The 13,048-nt window shown below is 40.4% G+C and overlaps 2 protein-coding genes and 1 pseudogene across 2 annotated transcripts in view; 2 read left to right on the forward strand and 1 right to left on the reverse strand.

The window, feature by feature from the left end:
- The window catches only part of LOC109479795 (chlorophyllase-1-like), a 3,014-nt gene extending 607 nt beyond the window's left edge, over positions 1 to 2,407 (forward strand). The window contains exons 2-7 of the mRNA XM_019781812.1: positions 154 to 255; positions 369 to 616; positions 901 to 1,047; positions 1,398 to 1,577; positions 1,743 to 1,785; positions 2,189 to 2,407. Coding sequence (XP_019637371.1) covers positions 154 to 255; positions 369 to 616; positions 901 to 1,047; positions 1,398 to 1,577; positions 1,743 to 1,785; positions 2,189 to 2,379 — 911 coding nt within the window. The 3' untranslated portion in view covers positions 2,380 to 2,407. The remainder of the gene's footprint in view (positions 1 to 153; positions 256 to 368; positions 617 to 900; positions 1,048 to 1,397; positions 1,578 to 1,742; positions 1,786 to 2,188) is intronic.
- LOC109479804 (BAG family molecular chaperone regulator 1-like) lies at positions 2,408 to 5,623 on the reverse strand. Its single transcript, XM_019781821.1, has 7 exons — positions 5,571 to 5,623; positions 4,790 to 4,924; positions 4,498 to 4,580; positions 4,121 to 4,234; positions 3,862 to 3,969; positions 3,060 to 3,122; positions 2,408 to 2,920 (listed from the first exon to the last, which is right to left on the reverse strand). The coding sequence occupies exons 1-7, from the start codon at positions 5,602 to 5,604 to the stop codon at positions 2,852 to 2,854; spliced, it is 606 nt and encodes a 201-aa protein (XP_019637380.1). The 5' UTR covers positions 5,605 to 5,623; the 3' UTR covers positions 2,408 to 2,851.
- Positions 5,624 to 7,031: 1,408 nt separating this feature from the next.
- The window catches only part of LOC109479813, a 16,891-nt pseudogene continuing 10,874 nt past the window's right edge, over positions 7,032 to 13,048 (forward strand).

Below are 13,048 nucleotides of genomic sequence, written 5' to 3' on the forward strand. Positions count from 1 at the left end.
GGGGGGGGGGGGTTACCTTAAATCGTTGTTTGATGTCATCGAAAACATGGCTACCATTGTAAGTCTAAAGATGAGAAAAAAGGTCTAATTGGAAATAGAAACAAAATTTGAGACATTTTGTAACATACCCTTACCTGCTTTCTTTTTGTTCAGCCCAAGGTATCTACGTGGACAATGGAAACCCATACGACAATGGAACTCTGGAAGTGGTTAATTTAACTCTCAGCCAGCACGATGCCCCACTGCTCACCAAAGGTAGTCTGCTCCTTGCCATTTACACATTACACGTGTATTTAGATTCAGCCTAATATTTATGACAAACAATTCGTGACGACAAATTTAAGGTGTGGCAATGTCTTCCTTTTCAGTCTACTACCCTAAGAAGATCGACACCTATGCTGTCGTGTTTTTCGCGGGTGGTTTGCTGGGTTGGATTCCTGCGGAAAGTTACAGTGACGTGTTAAAACGTGTGGCCAGTCACGGGTTTGTGGTCATCGGAGTGGACTACTTACCCTACACCTTCCCAACTCCACCACCAGAGGTGAGGGTTAGGACTCACACGCAAGAAGGTGTTCAGAGTCACCAGTCCAAGAAATACTTGGAGGAACTACAGTGGGTAGGTTTGAAATGTACATTCTTCAACATTTCATTAGCCTCTACCGAGCTTCGGGAGGCAGCTGGAAAGAGTAGAAATCGGCCAAATAGAGAGATAACATGCCAGGAGAGTTGGTCCGCTAGAAAGTAGTTCGTGGGCCTTCCGAGGCTAACATTTCACTTCTATGGGCTCTTCTGTCCCCTTCTTGAAAAGTAATGACTTACATACCCGTTGAAAAAGCATGTACAGATTTTAAAACCAAGCCAGGGTTTATTAAAGAGGAGTCAACCTTCGTTCACATACAGTTAGCACAACACCTGGAGGCAAGGATAGCTCAGCAGCTTAACCAAACCGGGCTGGTGCCCGACTTCCGCCACCTAGCGGTGAGCTGTCACTCTGCAGGGTGTGACCCTATTGTGGACATGGCCATGGAGAATCAGACATTTTCAAAGGTAAGACATCAAAGTAGTAAAGCTACTGTGGATGTGTACCTTTGCCTGGTTGCAGAATTGAGTATCACCTTTATACTATGTAGCTAATGTTCAAGTCTGTTAATCTCCAAGCAGATCCCAGGGTGGCAAAAAGACAGTATCAAATTGGCCAGGCAGTATCCATTGGCCAGATAGGGTCCATTGGTGGGGTTAGCGACAAAAAGGGCCATATATAAAAAGCTAACAATCTTCCCCTATCAATCTCTGCTTGGAGAGTAGAGTCTGTATTTGTTGTACATTGTACTTGGAATACCTGTTACAGTACACTCAAGATCTTTTTATAATCTGTTGTTACAACTCTTCTACAACAGGCGGCCCTATTTTTGGAACCATTCAGCTATCACTTCAAAACTCCCATGACATACACCATGCCTGCCTTCATACTCGGCACAGAGTTCTCGACAGAACATCCAGCGTGCATCTTTCCTCGCGAGGGATACGACCACTTCTACGACATGTGGCAATGTCCCAAAATCGTGATGAACGTCAAGGTTAGCATAAACATGATATACATGTTCACCTTGACTTTTGTGGTAGAGATTGTACTTTATGACACATGGCACACAACCACTAGAATATAAAGGGATGGTGCAAGTCAGAATGTTTAGAATTGGTTGAATTTATTTTAATTTTCATTGCCCTTTGAACTTCCTCAGGGCCATGGTCACTGTGAAGTTCTGGATGCCTGGTTGTACTCAGGTATGGTATCAGCATTTTTTTTCTTGACAAATATGTGTGCAAAGAACCCTCCTCCAACCTATGTAACTTCTAAGAATGACCAGTAAAGGGTACATAGTACATGTATGGGTCTACACAAGAAAACAGTTATTCAAGCAATTTAACTGGATAGAGTTTTCAAAATCTATCCAGTTGCTTTAGTAACTGTTTTGTTATGAATCATACTACCTGGATGTCTATCCTTCATTGGTTGTACTGAATGTATCTATATTATAGATTTTCTTGAAATATATGATATTAAAGCTTTTTCAGAAGACTCTGTGAACAGAACTTCTGAGGAAAGGCAAAATAAATATAGGACTAACTGTGCCAGTTAAAACAGACATTTCTAAAAAAAAACATGTATATATGATCTCTTCCACAGTGTGTGCCAAGTACCAATTTTGCAAGGCCAACCCGGACGCAGACATCAACAAGTACCACAACTTCATCCAGGGCATCAGTGCAGCCTTCCTCACCACCACTCTACAGGGGTGGGACAAACTACAGTACATCACTAACACTACACTACTGCCTGTACAGCTACTGGAGTTTAAGAAAGACTTGGACTGTTGAAGATAAGGGTGTAAATGTGGGGAAAACAACTACAGTTAAACCTGCCATGGTGACCATCTCTTCAAGCTGGCCACCTGGCCATGGTGACCACTTTTTCTATTTCTCTGTCCCCATTGATGTAAGCATTAAGCAACCTGTCCAAGGTGACCACCTGACTGTGACTGTGAAAACTTAAAAATATCAGTATTGTCTATCATCCTCTCCTGATATGTTCCAAACATGTCTTCTTTAATATTTAGTTAAATCCTTTGTCAGGAACTCCCACAGGAGTATAAGATAGTGATATTCTTAGTTAGATATATGCAGCTGATTTATACATATGCTTTACAACTATATGTGTATGTATAAATCTAACTAAGGTAGATGACATGCATCATGATCATTCTCATACTTTTTGAATTCTGGAACATTGGAAACAAGCACTACTACGAGATTGAAACCAACAGTTTTAAATAATGGCCATGCAAATCTATTATAGGGTGCTCTTTGTCTTGACTTGTCTTGTTCTGGTCAATAAGCTGTCACATCTGTCCAGAAGAACCTGTAATACAGAGAGATTTATCATGTCTTTTATGACTTTAGGCACTTGATAATTGTTTTGAAAGAGGACTTGACTGCTAAGATAGGTTTAGATACCAGTCTACTTCTCCAAAGTACTACAAAGGTCAATGTTTATTCACCTGAATGCTCTGTACCACACTTTTCCTCTTCTTTTTTGCATCACTGTGACTTTCATGAATGATCTGAAAGAAGCAAGATCATCACTACTTTAAGTTCAAATTATATACATTATGTGCAACAAAATGGTGTCTACAATTTTTCACCTTTAATGCTTTGTAATTATAGGGAGTACCTAAGAAGTAATAATTATTGAGAATACATGTATTTAAGCTCCAGGCCTCCCCACGTACACCCTTCCAGCTCAATTAAAATCTGATATGTTTTGGGCAGCTGCCTATAGTTTTGCCAGCATTTGGTGGTCAACATATATAATGCACCACCTTTGTACCATTTATGTTATATAAACTTTAATGTATCACCCATGTGTATGAGTCACTCATGTCTGTACTCCTGAGTAACTATGGTTACAATCTGGTGTGTGATACCATTCAGCAAGCAAAGTGTTCACCCAGAAAACATGTCTTATCTACCTATGGTATCAGCAAACAACAAGGGTCAGAAGACAGGGCAATTAGGGTAACATGGGCAAAGTCTAACAGCCATTGCTCAAGCAGAATGGATAAATCAGTAATGTATAGCAGACCAGAGCTCTGGTGCTTTCATTTTATCATCATGTACTGATAGAGCGCATACAGTTCAGGTGTTCCGAGTAAAAACAGTTCTTTTTTGATTGTTTCACTTTACAAATAACTTCAGCTCACACAAATGATACATGTGTCACATTTGTGTACCTTCTAGATATGCAAAATAACCCGATGTCAAGCTGAACGGAGAAGAACAGAAATAATGCAGGGTTCTTACTGTTGAGTCGAGTCTTTCCAACATCTTCATCAGTTCTTCTGTTGACAGTCCTATTCTCTTCTCCAGCTTGGGTAATGCCTCAGTTATTAAAGGTTCCTCCAGGAATCCCTACATGGAAAGATGGATATTGGACTTGAAACATACATTTGTACATTTAATTTGTCATTTTTGCACTTTCTGGATGGTCCTATGACTGAATGATCATTCTTTATTGTATATCTTCACACGAGAAAAGAAAAGAAAAAGCTCTTAACCATACCTTCTCCATTCCTTCCAGTTCCTCAGACATCCCTGTAAGTTTCTTCTCCACAGCTTCTTGAGCCTTGTCCACTTCCTCAAGACTCTTCAACTCTGCTTCTTCCTCAGGGTTGTGCTGGACAGTGTTACAAAGGAGGAGGGAGATCTTTTAACATTCCATTGATAATACAGACTACAGTATATATTGCGACTATATCACCTACATGGTGATAGTCATGGCACACAGTGTTAAAGGATTTACGAAAAAAACAATTATGTTGGAAGGAAAGACAATAATTGTCTGAATCCTACATTTGCTTGGATTACACATACATGTGCATGTATAAGGTTATATATTTCCAACCACTTGAAGTGATTGGCATTCTATTTTCCACTGACCTTTTTCCCAATCATCATGACCTTGACACCATCCTTGAGACCCATCTCCTCAAGTGTCTTCTGAGGATCCTTTAAGGACTTACCTAGAACATGAGAAAACATACATCTGTTAGGTAACAGCACATGTAAAGAATTCTTAAGTGACTATGGAGTATTGTGTTTTTATGTAACTGATCATTGCAATCGCAGGGAATACTTCATCTGAGCTCTTTCCATAATCCATTCTCTCTAACTATTCAAAGCATTACAGTAAAAAAAAGTTACATCACATCTAAAACCAAAGTCACCAGACCTTTATAAATAAGTCTCTGGTTCTGTACAGGTACCCCTGTCACCCTCCATGCAGCCAGAGCCAGATGTTCTACACGGACAACTTGGTTTTCTTCATCTTCAGGTACACAAACATCGACAGTGTGCTTCTGGGAGCCTGATGGTGACAAAAACATGGGGGTTGGATAGATGATTTTTGGTCAATTCTATTGCTTTTAAGACATAATGCTGTGAGTCACCTGTATATTGAATGAAGGCACCTGCTACAAGGTATACATTATCAGATGTATAATGTATTTGTAGAGATAAAGATTCATCATAGCATAGAGAGCAATACTATATGTCATGTCTGTCATCAATTTGAACCAAGGAGCTTAACACTAAATACTATATTTAACCTCCTTGGTTGAACACAAAAATTTGTACAAAAATGATGTAACTGAACATGTAATTGATAACGTTAGCTGGAGATTATTGCATCTTTTTCAGGATTGACATTTGAGCAAAATAGCATTGCAAGAAGCCAGATTTATGACTCGATACCAGCATCACCAGCCGTCATATCGTGACATTATGTTACATTTGCTGTGTTATAGCTTTTTCATGTTGTCAAATCTCAGGCACCTGACAAGTTTAAACGCCCCCCTCCCCACATCGTGATAAAACTGGTCGCTCTCCTGCCAAACATGCTGAGGGAAGCACACGCTCTATAAATTTATGAAACAACAGGTCAACAGTAATATCATTTGAGGAGAAATATGTCATATGGTTTAACGTCAGATTCAGAATGTTGCATTTCATACCGTGAACGATCAAAAGCTTCATGGAGGCGGCCATTTTGAATATTTTCCTTGTGCAGAGTGCTTGAAACAGCGCCCCAAGCGGAATTTATCCTAAGTGTAGAATCAATCAATACCGCATGTTCGTGACCAAATGGTGTATGGTAATATACCTGAGTACAACTTCTACAACTATTCAATAGCAACGTTTAAACAATTAAAAGATGGAGCGATCTATGTGGATTCGGAATTCATTACCTTATTCCAAAACAGGCCCTGCTCCAAGGCATTTCAGACACGTAACGCGTTACGTAACGAGAATGGATGTATTACCATTCGGCGTTGTGCTCATCATATGACAAAGTTATGAAATTATAATCGATTATCTGATGAGATTACACTTGGAAATCACCTTCTTTTCATTCATCTTCTGAAAGACCACTGTAAAACTAATATCGGATACACAGTGACGTGATTAGAAAGCCAGTGTTAGATGTGTATCAAATATAAGAGTAACAACTAAACATATACAAATATAATATATGCATTTGAGATATCATTTCTCAGCTGTCGTGTGCCATAAAATGAGCCACATGATATGGTAACGAGTGAATCTCTTAAGCTTGGAAAAAACGTCTACGTACATAGCAATCCATCAGAAGCTCGTAGAATATAATACTATGCCGGGTTGTCATTAATTACAGTTTAATTGATAATTTGATTGCATTATAGAGTCATGTATATGGGCTAGTGCTGTGCGCAAGTCCATGTCAATGAAATTACAGCTAGAAAGTCAAAACGATTAAATAAGTGTGCAGTGGCCATGGACCCAATTGTATAGTCGACTAGTTCGCAGTCTGGATCATATTCTGCATTGCATGAATCGGTGACAATAGTGGTTAGCTTATACGGTAAGCTCGTTTACGGTATTATGGATGTAATTATCTAATGTCATGGAATTATCTAATTGAATAATCAAGTCATAAATCATAATCACAGTGTCCTCTCGTTAGGACCATGTAGGTAAATTTTCTGACGAGAAAAAATAACGTTATAAAGTGAAAACACTAGTACATCAGATTAAACATGTTTTGATGTCAATATCAGCACCAAGGACAGATGCCAAACTAGTCCCACTACAACAGGACCCAGCTGTACTGTTAGCGATACAGCCTGTCGTTTATACGGACGCAGAAAAGTGCACGTGTTGTGCACATGTGTCATTATACAATTGTGTACTGCAGATTTCAGTCGGGATTGTACGCCACACACCGGGCAGCAGCCGTCAGTAATAAGCGCATGATCGCTCCCTCTCAGCGGGGTTCACCTCCAAGAAAATTAGCTCCTGACCCGACCGCGTTCCACTCTCGTCTCTCCATACATTTTCATACCTCATTTTCCACCATCACACATGTGACTTCCCTACCCAGAGTGTAATTTGATGAAGCCGCGTCCTTGCCTCATAAATATATACGTTTTCGATCGAGAGTCACTCAGACAGAGGTAGGTACGGCTGCCGGAGGGAACGATCATATTCTCCTGCACGTCTTATTCTTCTGACTGCCTGGCGCGGGGACGTTATTTACGGCAGAGATCGATCCTACATGTTAATGCTATCCGGCTCCATCTTCACTAGCCTTGGTGCTGATGAGTGTATCGACCCGCTAGTGGAGTAAGGCGAGGAGGCGAGGCTTCTATGGGAGCACAGGGCTGCCTGCCCCCGCGGATGGGGCGCCCGTACCCCTATCTCTGTCAGCAGGTACGTCTACCATATTCCTACTGATCTCACGTATTTACAAACATAGCCTGATATGATTTGAAGTCTCCTTCGCGTTATTCTACGTTGTGAGGTAGAGCGTGTGGAAGATAGGGTACGCTGTAATATAATGGCTTTCTGAGGAGAGGCATTATAGCCGTAATATGTTGAAGCGTGTCTAACCAACCAAGTGGAAAATGGAATCGCTGTAACTGCGATGTCCAAGCGTGATAGCTTTATAAATTCAACACAAACCTTTAAAGTTAAAGAGGAAAGAGGATTTTTCTTTGTTTGAGGGTAAAGTCGTGGTGTCATTGAACATGTGGGGGTGTACGCATGCGCAGACAGGCCCAGGTGCAGCGGGCGTGGATGGGCGGTCACGGTTAATTGTCTCGAACCGGAGTTTGTATTTTCAGAGGAAATTGATGACGCGACGCTAATGCAGAGTAGTTTATCACGAAATTGCAAATGGCGGAACACAAGCGTCTCTGGGGGAAATAAACGTCTGAATTTGTCAAGGACGACCGACGGAGATGACATTGGGGAGGGGAAGGGGTGATTTTAGATGGCTGATTTGTAGTCGTGGTTTAAGTAAGAAAAATGCATAACTCATCACATGCACGTTTCAAAACAATTACTAGTACGCGAAACGAATATAACCAAAATCATGCATGATCTAGCATAGTGTAGGGTTTAGGTTGTATATTACAGAGCAACCAAATATCGGCACTATAGTTATATATATATTATATGAATGAATGAATGAATGAATGAATGACTGGTTTATTAGGTAAAACATTGCAGCCCGTCAGGCTGAAATACGTTCTACTTACATAGTACATGAAAGTACGTTTCATCACTTACATAGGACACAACTCAATATGACGAATAGCATAAAATATTACATAGTATTAAAATGTCGATTAGAATAAAATATTACAATAACAAAACATTATATACAGCTGTGACGTGTGGCATCACTTTCAAGTCAATTCAATTGTAGTATTATGCCGTGTGTACCGAAGAGGACCATTGAATAGTACAATCGTCGAGCCATTTTCAATATAGAAATATATAATAATGTGCCGAGGTAAAAATTGAGCTAGTCTACATGAAAGTCTGGATAACGCTATATTTCTTTAAAAATATTATATTCCTAATAGTTGAATCAGAAGCGTCTGTATGAAAGTTAGCTGTGCCGACCTTCTCCTAACTACATGTAAAAATTCCTTGGGCGTAGATTAACCACAATGAAATTGACATATATTTATCTTGATTAGAATAAGATTGAGAGAAATGCGATTACGTCTGTAACAAAAGACGTGAAACTGCCAATATAGCTGATGGTGCCCGCAGTCCGACAATAAAGAGAGGTACTGTTAGTTCTGATTGGTGATGGATCATTCAGCGGCCATGGTTAAACGGGTTCAAATATTGTGGAGAATTTCATCTGTAATCACCACTGGCATGTTATAAAATAAAACTCTCTCCGTACAGATTCAAGAGGAGCTAAAACATAAAAGCAGCTTATGACATATTTATTGTTATTCTGAGAGTCATTATAATCTGAAATAATGAAATAAAAGGGAAGGGCCCAGATTTAAGAAGAGAAGGCAAAAATGAAGTTGCAGTAGTATACCTTTCTCCCTTGACCCAGTTTTGAATTCCCCTAATCATTGTATAAATGTATGTACGTAATTTACGAAAAAGGGGGATTTTGCAAAAGACCAAATATACTAGTACTTTGTCCATGTGGTCAAAAACTAAGACTATCTACAATGGTCTTGTATCGATTGCTGTTGGTGTAATGGTCTGTAAAACACATGACGTATCAGTGTAATAAAAACATCGTCGGTAAAAGTGGGTCAATCTGCTTTCAGAACAGGTAGATACAGTATACGAAAGGACATAAAAGGTTCCAAGAGCCTTTATCGTTTCTTATTACTCACCAACACCAACGGACCATGTAAAATTCATTACCGAAGGAACTAGTGCTGGCAGGAGTGATGCAGAAAGAGAGAAAATGTTATGACATTTTGGTAGAATTTAATGATGTTTAAAATACACACAATTCATATTTGACTTAATAACAGCATTTCCATTCAGCAAACCATAAATCTATATTGTCCTTGACCTCTTGTACCAGAGAAAAAGCCAAGCAAATGACATGCATTTCAATGATTTATCATCAGCGAGACCTGAAGAAAGGGAAATGTCGTGAACTCTGTACTTCTTCCACTGATTACAGCGCATTAGACGATACCTTGGGCCTCAGACTGGGCGTCGCCTGTCTTCACAGTAAAATGGTGAATGTGGATACAGAAGAAAATTAAATGTCTGCCTTTGAGAATTGAATCGGTGATCGTCAATTTGGCCCAGGAGGGATTTCGAAAGGACTGTAATCGGATCATGTGGGCATTATGTTTTTTTATGACTTCCGCAAAGTTTGGCAGTGATTTCTAATGGCGAAACCGTGTTTGTAATGGTTTATTCAAGCAAAATTAGCTAGGGACAGACAAGGAAAGATATCTAGGTGATTCTTGCAAATTGAGACTTTTAAAGTCCATCATTTCTTTTTATCATCATCTACTTCAATAAAAATCCTCGTAAAATGTAGTTTAAAAACCTTTATATGTCCTCCGTCAATTACACTGCAGTGTCTCTCAATACACATCTCTAGCATTAACAGAACATATACATTCCAAAACGTTTTGAGATCTTTTGTCGCTTTGGTTGCTCTCGAATAGACTTATATATAGTATAGACTGGTCTATTTGCAACACCATACCATTGCAGCCTTACATGGCTGAATTGGAGCATGAGACATTAAAATTCATCATGAATGGTTCAACAACTCGACAATACAGGGTAAAACACTATTCTTAAACCTAGAAGCTTAACTGCGTGAAGTTGTCCTTTGTTCGTAGTTCTCTGTCATATAGGCTTCCACTTTCCAAAGCCTATTGTAGCTAGATTCATATGGCAAACAAACATTAAGACCACCATATAGCTCGTGTGATTTCATTAACCCGTTTCCCGCCGCCTATATGGCCCCAGTTTCACCGACTTTTGCGAAATAATCAAATTTGGGGTTGATAACGGTGTGCAACACATTAGCATGTACTAATTTACATGGCAGGAGGGTGATATAGATGTAGATACCAATATATAAGGATAAGAAACGTGGGAAAGTAACACAGGCAGCTTGTATACGGTATAAACAAGGCAAGAAGAAGACCAGACATGGGGCCATTCTTAAAGGTAAGACATGAAATGTCTTCCTTTTATATTTTATCGTAATTAGCATTCTCATACGTTTATAACAGAAAATGAACCTACAATGTATACTGCTACATACAGAGAGTTTTTAACTAGCTTGCCCGTTTTGTCTGCACTGATTTTGCATGACGGTTTTAAGAAAGAAAAAACTCTCCCAAAGCCTTTGTGCTTGCTTTATCCCATAGACCGCTTTCTATTGTTGTTACGAGGGGTGTTCAAAAAGTTCTCGGCCTCACCTAGAAAACGTCAGGGCAGTAAAAATTTTCTTAAACTATTATAAAATATAGTCCTCCCTAACTGCAATGCACTTGGTCCAGTGATGTTCCAGCTTTATTTTCCCCTTGTGGAAGAAGGTTGCATCTGGACCCCCCAGATAGGCCTATACCGCATAGATGACGTCATCATTACCATCAAAACGTTGACCACGTAAGTGGAACTTGAGTTTAGGAAACAGGTAGAAGTCCGAGGGTGCTAGGTCAGGTGAATTGGAAGGGTGGGGTTAGACTGCAAACCCAAATTCGTTTGCTGCTGTCGCTGACCCATGTGTGTTGTGTGGACAGGTGCATTTTCATCACGCCAGCTCGGAGCTTTCCTCTCCTTTTCTCTTTGATCGCTGCCCTCAAATGTCGTAATTCTGTTTTATAGTACTCCCCATTGACGCTTTAACCCCTTCGCATGTAGTCAATCATGATTACTTCCTTACTGTCCCAGAAAACAGAGGCAAAAACCCTGTCAACGGACGAAACTCGCTAAAACTTCTTTCGGGGGCGGGAAAAATTCTTCATCCATTATTTGCTCTGTTGTTTTGATTCGGGGTGAAAGTGGTGAACCCAGCTCATCTTGAGTGACAAATGTTTTGAGGAAACTGCATGAATTGGACTAAATTCGTTCCTTGAAATGTCAAGCCTGTTTAAGTTCTGATGTTCAAAAAAACATTCGAGGCACCCACCATGCAGACAGTTTGTTCACCCCCAGGATGTTCGACAAAATATTGTGAACTGAGTCATAACACAGGCCAAAGAACCTGCTACATGTTGGACAGTCTCACATCTGTCATTCACTACCGTGTGGTGATGGATGGCCTCAACTGGATTGTCCGTGGTGCTGATTTGTGGCATCCTGACCTATGTTCATCTTTTGTGCTCTCCTTGCCGCGATTGTAGCTAGTAACCCCGTTCTTTATATTTAAATAAGAAGGGGAGTCATCACCAAGTGTCTTGACCATGTCTTCATGGATGTCCTTAGGAGACTTTCTTTTTTATCGATACACTTGATCACAGCACACGCTTCTTTTGCGGCCATTTTGTGATTTGCCCTCACCCACCCCATTTTCACGGGGCGTCACGTGCTCATTAATGAATACAAAAATTTGAATTTTTGTGTGCAGTGATGTAAGACGTCATAGTATACAGCTATACCAAAGAATAGGAGTTTGACCTTTATTTTCTAGGTGAGGCCGAGAACTTTTTGAACACCCCTCGTATATGTATAAATATTCAGTTTTAAACCTTGTGCAGCTGAGCCCGTTGAAAACAATCTCATGGGAGTAAAAGAACAGCCTGGAACACATACTACAGCTAGAGCCCAGCTCGCCATTATGTCGTCCCTCAGGGCGGCAGATGGCGCACAACTCACCCGGGGCTGTGGTGTTAATACGCGGTTTTCGCCAGGATTCAAACCGGCGATTTCAGCCCAGTCCCTGGGTAATACGCTCTGACGTTTTGAGAGCGTGGGTAAGAGGCTAGATGACGTCCTGTGAGAGGGATATGCGATTGAAATGATTAATGGATGATTTCGGGTAAAACAGGCTCCCGGTAATTCACTGTTGAGACTTAACGTTATCTGTGAAACATTCCACATTGTAGTATAATCTTTCTTTATCTTTAACATTCCAAGATAACGTTACATACATACAGAACAGGTTTGCCAACATTGCTAGTTAAAATATGTTGATTTGTCCTTTTAATGTACAAGTTATGACAGTAACGGCAGAAGGTGAGCAGTCCAGGTCCCTGCAGTCCAGCTAATTAACGGTAGGTGGCCTCCCTAAAGAGAACCGACGTCCCGACGCCTGCACCAGAGAAGTGTCCACGATTAATCAGTATTAGCCAGAGAACATCCGAATCTGTTAGCTGTCTGCTGCGTGACATATTCTGGATCAGAAAGGTCGAGCTAGTGCCTGAGGGAGTTAAAAGTTGGCGCTTCTCTGGAAAACATGACGTATGTCGTTAGTGCAGCTGTTTCGCCCTATCTATCATAACTCAGTGCCACGATTACAACACCCAAAGCAACCATGCAGTTATAATATGATGATAATTATCACCATAACTATAAAATTAACATTGTTACGCACTGTTTGTTACGGAACACAATAGACATGGACGTTCCCGTTATTTACTGTCCCACAGTTCGCTAAATAAACACCCCTGCGTTAGACAACAAAAACGACCGGCCAGCGAGCATGGAC

The sequence above is a fragment of the Branchiostoma belcheri genome, unplaced genomic scaffold, assembly GCF_001625305.1.
Source record: "Branchiostoma belcheri isolate BF01 breed outbred unplaced genomic scaffold, Haploidv18h27 scaffold5, whole genome shotgun sequence".
Classification (NCBI taxonomy): Eukaryota; Metazoa; Chordata; class Leptocardii; order Amphioxiformes; family Branchiostomatidae; genus Branchiostoma; species Branchiostoma belcheri.

What these genes read in the sequence shown, in the direction of transcription:
- LOC109479804 (XM_019781821.1), bottom strand. Translation starts at nt 5,604, where the DNA reads ATGGCCGCCTCCATGAAGCTTTTGATCGTTCACG. An exon ending in CCAGAGACTTATTTATAAAG is followed by an intron (nt 4,581 to 4,789) that starts GTCTGGTGACTT and finishes CTCATGTTCTAG; the next exon opens with GTAAGTCCTTAAAGGATCCT. An exon ending in AACTGGAAGGAATGGAGAAG is followed by an intron (nt 3,970 to 4,120) that starts GTATGGTTAAGA and finishes CTTTCCATGTAG; the next exon opens with GGATTCCTGGAGGAACCTTT.